Source organism: Coregonus lavaretus, assembly GCF_964263955.1.
Source record: "Coregonus lavaretus genome assembly, chromosome: 8".
Taxonomy (NCBI): domain Eukaryota; kingdom Metazoa; phylum Chordata; class Actinopteri; order Salmoniformes; family Salmonidae; genus Coregonus; species Coregonus lavaretus.
Genome location: NC_139995.1, coordinates 32,310,734 through 32,318,588, shown reverse-complemented (window position 1 = coordinate 32,318,588; position 7,855 = coordinate 32,310,734). Strand labels below are relative to the sequence as shown.

At 43.0% G+C, this 7,855-nt stretch overlaps 1 protein-coding gene across 1 annotated transcript; it reads left to right on the top strand.

Annotated features, from left to right (window-relative positions):
* Positions 1-1,782: 1,782 nt before the first annotated feature.
* On the top strand, positions 1,783-7,584 carry LOC311133348 (putative protein BRICK1; the record flags this gene model as incomplete). Its single annotated transcript, XM_084166849.1, has 3 exons — positions 1,783-1,996; positions 6,716-6,798; positions 6,922-7,584. 3 exons carry the CDS (start codon positions 1,783-1,785, stop codon positions 6,946-6,948), a joined length of 324 nt encoding a protein of 107 aa, XP_084022975.1. The 3' UTR covers positions 6,949-7,584.
* Between the last annotated feature and the right edge of the window lie 271 nt (positions 7,585-7,855).

Below are 7,855 nucleotides of genomic sequence, written 5' to 3'. Positions count from 1 at the left end.
CATTTCTTGTAGTTGGCCACCAGGTTTGCACACATCTCAGTAGGGATTTTGTCCCACTCCTCTTTGCAGATCTTCTCCATGTCATTAAGGTTTTGAGGCTGACGTTTGGCAACTCGAACCTTCAGCTCCCTCCACAGATTTTCTATGGGATTAAGGTCTGGAGACTGGCTAGGCCACTCCAGGACCTTAATGTGCTTTTTCTTGAGCCACTCCTTTGTTGCCTTGGCCGTGTGTTTTGGGTCATTGTCATGCTGGAATACCCATCTACGACCCATTTTCAATGCCCTGGCTGAGGGAAGGAGGTTCTCACCCAAGATTTGACGGTACATGGCGCCGTCCATCGTCCCTTTGATGCAGTGAAGTTGTCCTGTCCCCTTAGCAGAAAAACACCCCCAAAGCATAATGTTTCCACCTCCATGTTTGACGGTGGGGATGGTGTTCTTGGGGTCATAGGCAGCATTCCTCCTCCTCCAAACACGGCGAGTTGAGTTGATGCCAAAGAGCTCCATTTTGGTCTCATCTGACCACAACACTTTCACCCAGTTCTCCTCTGAATCATTCAGATGTTCATTGGCAAACTTCAGACGGGCATGTATATGTGCTTTCTTGAGCAGGGGGACCTTGCGGGCGCTGCAGGATTTCAGTCCTTCACGGCGTAATGTGTTACCAATTGTTTTCTTGGTGACTATGGTCCCAGTTGCATTGAGATCATTGACAAGATCCTCCCGTGTAGTTCTGGGCTGATTCCTCACCGTTCTCATGATCATTGCAACTCCACGAGCAGCCCGGACCTCATTGAAAAGGTTAGATGTCATACGGGGCAAGGACTCAGAATATGTAGTGGGGTGTTTCGGACCTCCCCAGTGTCTGCACTACAGGTGGAAATGAGGGATATGCCATTGCAGATTAGGAGACAGCAGCTGGCAATGAATTATTGGTTCAACCTACAGGGACATGGGGTGTCTCATCCTGCGAAAGGGATTTTACAGGCATGCTGGGAACATGAGTGAGGACAGAACACAAGCTTTGGGTGGGTGGGTAATACCCAGGCGAGGGAGATGGGACTGTATGGAAGGGAGTTTAGTCCAACGGTAGCTATTCCTGTAAATCCACCATGGCTACTCCCGCCTCCAGTAGTTGATCTAGAAGTGTTGGAGAGATTACGGAAAGATAGGGAGGGTGTTGATCTACCTGATTTGTTTAACAGACGTCTGGATACTGTAACAGGATTTTGTGGCCATTTCACAGTTGATGTACTGGCTAAACAAGCACTTAGTAGTGTTGATGTTGTAGTTTCAATGAGCAAGGCAAAGGCAAAAAGACTGATATATATACAGTGATGGTGCAGAGATGGCACGAGCAGTGGAATAGAGATACTAAGGGCAGGCATTTATTTCAAGTACAGAGGAAAGTCAAGGAGGGGAGGATGGCAGGAAGGGACAGAAGAGAGGAGGCTATTTTTACAATAGTAAGGGTGGTACACAAATGGTTAAATAAGACTTTTAATGTGATAGGAAAGCATCCAATAGGAAAGTGTGATTTATTGCCAGGAAACATGGAGCATGTATTAATAGAGTGGGCAGTAATAGGGAAAGATAGGCTTAGATATGGGAGAAGGGGATACATTTGTTTAAATAGTATATTGAGTAGAACGTCACTAGATACAGTCTCAAATATTTTGTTATCTTTTAAGAGAAACAGGGCTGGCAGGTAGGATTTAGTTTCTCTGTCTCTGGCCCAACCTCCAGCACAGTAGATGGCGGTAATGCACCATAAGGTTGGATGCTGATAAACCCCACCAAAGACGAAGTTCACGTTTCAGGGAATTGTCGCCACCTGCTGGTAGCTAGCGCTAACACAGCTTCCTCAAAACAGAAAATGGCCGGTCAAGAAGATCCTGTGCAGAGGGAGATCCACCAAGACTGGGCAAATCGAGAATACATTGAGGTTATCACGAGCAGTATCAAGAAAATAGCAGATTTTCTAAATTCCTTCGGTAAGTACTCAGTAACTAGATAGATGACTTGGTAACCGCAACAAAAAGGCTGTCAATGTTAAGGCCTAACCTACTTCAAGCCCTGCCGGTCTTCTTCTTGGCTAACGCTAGCTAGCACGTTAGTTGGTTTCCATCCAAGACAGCAATAATATACCTGCAAAACGACTCTTACGTATAACACGTGTTAAGAATTATACTTGCAATGTTGTTGCGACTTGCTGCAACGTTTATAATTTATCGAGCAATCGATGAAACTGCTTCACTGAGCTTGCTAGCTAATACTCGTGCTAGCTAATTTTGCGATGAGATTTTACCATGACTACAGTGCCATGGACTGGACTTTAACATAGGATGAAGTGGGCCAACACTGATTTTGTATCTGTGGGTTCTAATATGGATAGCTAGCTCCAGCTTGCAACGAGTGTGAACTTGCATTAAGGGAGGGGTGTAGCTGCCCCAGTATCTGCGATTTCGACGATGATTACGACGTCTCTTCTACGCCCAGGAAGCTCAGCAAGCGTTAACGTCAAAATACGTTCGTTTCTCACCAAATATGAGTTTCACTTAGCAACTATCTCAATTTACTCCCGTCAAGGCCGGTATGTACTTCCAAAAAAGCTTTAAATAAACATTTACAATCAACCGCACAGGTCGGTTCCTGGAGAGCTACTTGTAACAAACCTGAAGCATTTCAAAATAGCCATCATCGCTGTCAATTGTGATATATCGTTCTTTCAATTTTACCGGTGAAACTGCATCTGCATGCCAATCATTTGATTGAGCTCAATCATTTTAATGGGAATAGCCTATGTATTTCGATCTTTTTGAACTACTGTTTCGTGAGCGAATTAGCACAGTTGGTGTTAACTATTACATTTTCTTGTATTTTGTTTCAATCAAAGCATATATCCTGCCCAGTGGTACACTCGGTTGCGTTTTTGTGCATGAGAACGTGACTATTCAGCTTCAGCTAACCATCCTAAAATCTCACTATAAGTGTTTTGTTTGTTTGTTGGTGTAACGTTATAGGCCTACTATGCTATGCTATTATATTCGGTTATGGAAAATATGAATGAATGATTATGTGATCTTGCGAGACATTGATTCAGCTTTGATCTAACTTAACACAATTGTGAGAAGTGATAGTCTTCTTCTAGTTGTAATAATAAGTGATGAGTATGACTATTAGGCGTAGGCAACATATCTTGAGTGTTATTTTAAATGATTGGAGCGCCAGGATCGAGCAATGATGTTAAAGAAGTTGAACCAACTTGTTTACATTTAAGTCATTTAGCAGACGCTCTTATCCAGAGCGACTTACAGTTAGTGCATACATTATTTTTATACCCCCCGTGGGAATCGAACCTACAACCCTGGCGTTGCAAACGCCATGCTCTACAAACTGAGCTACATCCCCTGCCGGCCATTCCCTCCCCTACCCTAGACGACGCTGGGCCAATTGTGCGCTGCCCCATGGGTCTCCCGGTCGCGGCCGGCTACGACAGAGCCTGGATTCGAACCAGGATCTCTAGTGGCACAGCTAGGACTGCGATGCTGTGCCTTAGACCACTGCGCCACTCGGGAGACTTGTGGTGCTGAAGGATAGCTGAATCATAGCTCTGCCATTCGGCCAGTTCAGGATTTTGTGTTGTTGCCTAATAGGCCTACAACTATGTGGTATAGTTATTTTTAGGCTATAGCCTAATTTAAATACAAGTACAAATGGCATTGCACTGTTTTCGAGGAGAGGCCTTTAGTTGCGAGTAGGCATTTCATTGTATTGTGCAGCTTACACTTCTGTATCATAAATTAACTTTGATTTGATTAGCTTGAACACGTTTACAATATACAGAGAGGTGAACTATCAATTCGTAATTTATTTGCATAGTCAAATCATCAAATCTATTGACCAAGTTGTGAACATAAATCATTACTACGTAGAAGAAGAAACTGCCATAAAAACTAGCTTTTGGTGTAGTGTATTCATGCATCTCAATAAACTATAAACTAATTGCATTATTACCTCCAACATGGCCCAATTCACATTTCCCACCCTGACATACCAAGCTAGAACAGGCCCTGCATCTCAGCCAATAGGCTAAATATCCCAAGCAGGGCTTTTTTTTATTTTTTTATTTTTTATTTCACCTTTATTTAACCAGGTAAACCAGTTGAGAACAAGTTCTCATTTACAACTGCGACCTGGCCAAGATAAAGCAAAGCTGTGCGATAAAAACAACAACAGAGTTACATATGGGGTAAAACAAAACAAAGTAAAAAATACAACAGAAATACATATAATATACAGTGTGCAAATTTAGCAAGTTATGGAGGTAAGGCAATAAAATAGGCTATAGTGCAAAATAATTACAATTAGTATTAACACTGGAATGATAGATGTGCAAGAGATGATGTGCAAATAGAGATACTGGGGTACAAATGAGCAAAATAAATAACAATATAGGGATGAGGTAGTTGGGCGGGCTAATTTCAGATGGGCTGTGTACAGGTGCAGTGATCGGCAAGGTGCTCTGACAACTGATGCTTAAAGTTAGTGAGGGAGATAAGTGTCTCCAGCTTCAGAGATTTTTGCAATTTGTTCCAGTCATTGGCAGCAGAGAACTGGAAGGAATTGCGGCCAGTGAGATATACCCGCTGGAGCGCAGACTACGGGTGGGTGTTGCTATGGTGACCAATGAGCTAAGATAAGGCGGGGATTTGCCTAGCAGTGATTTATAGATGGCCTGGAGCCAGTGGGTTTGGCGACGAATATGTAGTGAGGACCAGCCAACAAGAGCGTACAGGTCACAGTGGTGGGTATTATATGGGGCTTTGGAGACAAAACGGATGGCACTGTGATAGACAACATCCAATTTGCTGAGTAGAGTGTTGGAGGCTATTTTGTAAATGACATCGCCGAAGTCAAGGATCGGTAGGATAGTCAGTTTTACGAGGGCATGTTTGGCAGCATGAGTGAAGGAGGCTTTGTTGCGAAATAGGAAACCGATTCTAGATTTAACTTTGGATTGGAGGTTCTTAATGTGAGTCTGGAAGGAGAGTTTACAGTCTAACCAGACACCTAGATATTTGTAGTTGTCCACATACTCTAGGTCAGACCCGTCGAGAGTAGTGATTCTAGTCGGGTGGGCGGGTGCAAGCAGCGTTCGGTTGAAGAGCATGCATTTAGTTTTACTAGTGTTTAAGAGCAGTTGGAGGCTACTGAAGGAGTGTTGTATGGAATTTAAGCTCGTTTGGAGGTTTGTTAACACAGTGTCCAATGAAGGGCCAGATGTATACAAAATGGTGTCGTCTGCGTAGAGGTGGATCTGAGAGTCACCAGCAGCAAGAGCGACGTCATTGATATACACAGAGAAAAGAGTCGGCCCAAGAATTGAACCCTGTGGCACCCCCATAGAGACTGCCATAGGTCCAGACAACAGGCCCTCCGATTTGACACATTGAACTCTATCTGAGAAGTAGTTGGTGAACCAGGCGAGGCAGTCATTTGAGAAACCAAGGCTATTTAGTCTGCCAATAAGAATGCGGTGGTTGACAGAGTCGAAAGCCTTGGCCAGGTCAATGAAAATGGCTGCACAGTACTGTCTATTATCGATTGCGGTTATAATATCGTTTAGGACCTTGAGCGTGGCTGAAGTGCACCCATGACCAGCTCGGAAACCGGATTGCATAGCGGAGAAGGTACGGTGGGATTCGAAATGGTCGGTGATCTGTTTGTTGACTTGGCTTTCAAAAACTTTTGAAAGGCAGGGCAGGATGGATATGGGTCTGTAACAGTTTGGATCTAGAGTGTCACCCCCTTTGAAGAGGGGGATGACCGCGGCAGCTTTCCAATCTCTGGGGATCTCAGACGTTACGAAAGAGAGGTTGAACAGGCTAGTAATAGGGGTTGCGACAGCAACTTCCAGAGAGGGTCAGGCTCCTTGGGCTTTGTGGTGGCCACTCTGGTGTGGGTGTCCTCGGCAGAACGGTGTCACTGTAACCAAATGGTCACATATCGTTCTGGGTTCCACTGCGCAAGAGAGGTTCCGTGGAGTTTTATGAACGTAAAGGCAGACACAGTGAATTAGGATTCATTTTTTTAACTTTCTGATTGGCCAAAGTGGTCAATCCGTAGTGCACACACGTAGCCTACAGTTCATCATTCTCGCCACCACCAGTGTTTCTATATATATGTTTGGTTTGTCAATCTATCATTTTCGTATAATTTGTGGTAATTAAATATAATTTATTTAGCATTTATCAGAATACATTTTCCAGAAATAGTTCTACCAGCTCTGTATTCTCAAATTGAAAAAGGTGAGGGAGCGCCGCTGCTCCGCGCTCTGGCAGCACTACACCCCTGATTATAACACTTGCAGAGCTTTGTGTTGGAGCTTCCTGGGCATTAGAGAGGAGACACGTCATACTCACCGTCAACATCTCTAACGCACAGATACTGGGGCAGGGCGTAGCTAGCCTCTATGTACTTTGGAACCTACCTGACCCATGTATACTGTAAATTGAGACAAATTGATTGCATTATTGAACTACAGTGCAATAGTTAGCCTACACTTGGGAGATTATGAACATGTGCATTATCTTCATAACCTGTGATATTGATGCGATTTGATTCAAAGTCAATTAACCATATTTACTTATGAGTGACATTGATGTGATCAGAAATGAAAATATGTGGACCTTATATTTCCTTTGCTTTAGATATGTCCTGCCGGTCTCGTTTGGCCACCCTGAACGAAAAGCTGACAGCGTTAGAGCGGAGAATTGAGTACATTGAAGCAAGGGTAAGTGTCAGAATTGCCACTCTAATTCTATATTGTAAATAAATTAAATGTTTCCAGTTTGTTTTCCCTGTACGTTACTGGATGTCATCATAATGTGTTCTCTAAACCTCTTTCTCTGTTTAGGTCACAAAAGGAGAGACATTGACCTAAACCAAGATGGTATGCTGGACTGGTTGCTGCAGTTTGGCTGAGGATTGACAACTACATTTGTGACCATTTCCATGTTTGACCTTTTTGTTTTTTAACTAGCTATGTATTTTTATGATTTTGTATTTGGTCTGTGGGACCACAAAAGACACTTCACACTGTGTGTATTTGGCTACTGGATGGTGATGATAATACCACAGCTTCTCCCACAATGTACAATGGATTGACTCATTTAATGCCATCTTAAACTTTGCACACTAGCTCTGCATTGTATTTATTTGATCATGGACAAACATAACTAGTTTTGATGTGCACAAATACATTAAGAACATCCTAATAGGGGAAAGGTTAATTCAAACGTGATTATGTAAAGGAGTGTACCCACCCCTATGGAGATTTTAAAGCATATGCATTGCAGAAATATCCTTCCTCTTTGGCTGAGCCAGGATGATTTGTGCCACAGGAAGAGGAAGTGCCAAAATGAATAGTCAGCTCTTTAACTGTGGTCATTCTGCTTATCCATCTTTCACTTGTTGTAATAATTGTGTTTTCCCATCTTGTTCAAACGAAATGTATTAAACTGTTTAAAAGTAAGTTGTCCATCATGTCCATGTTTTTGGACATAGGGACTTGAAAGAGTGTTTGGCTCAAGGGTAGCATTCATAGATGCCAGGTTGAAGGTGTTACTGGAATATAATATAGGCTGTGTAGTATCAAGACCAACTTGTATTTGCTCATAGTTAGTCAATACACATAACATCTGCCAATATAGCCTCTGGTCACTGCCCTCAGCCATAAATTTGTGTTCTGCTCTAAATGCCACAGGGACTGATTAACGTCTCTCTTGGTCAAAATGACTATGATTATGAGGGGAAAAAAGTGTCCCAGTCAATTCACCCAATATAATTGG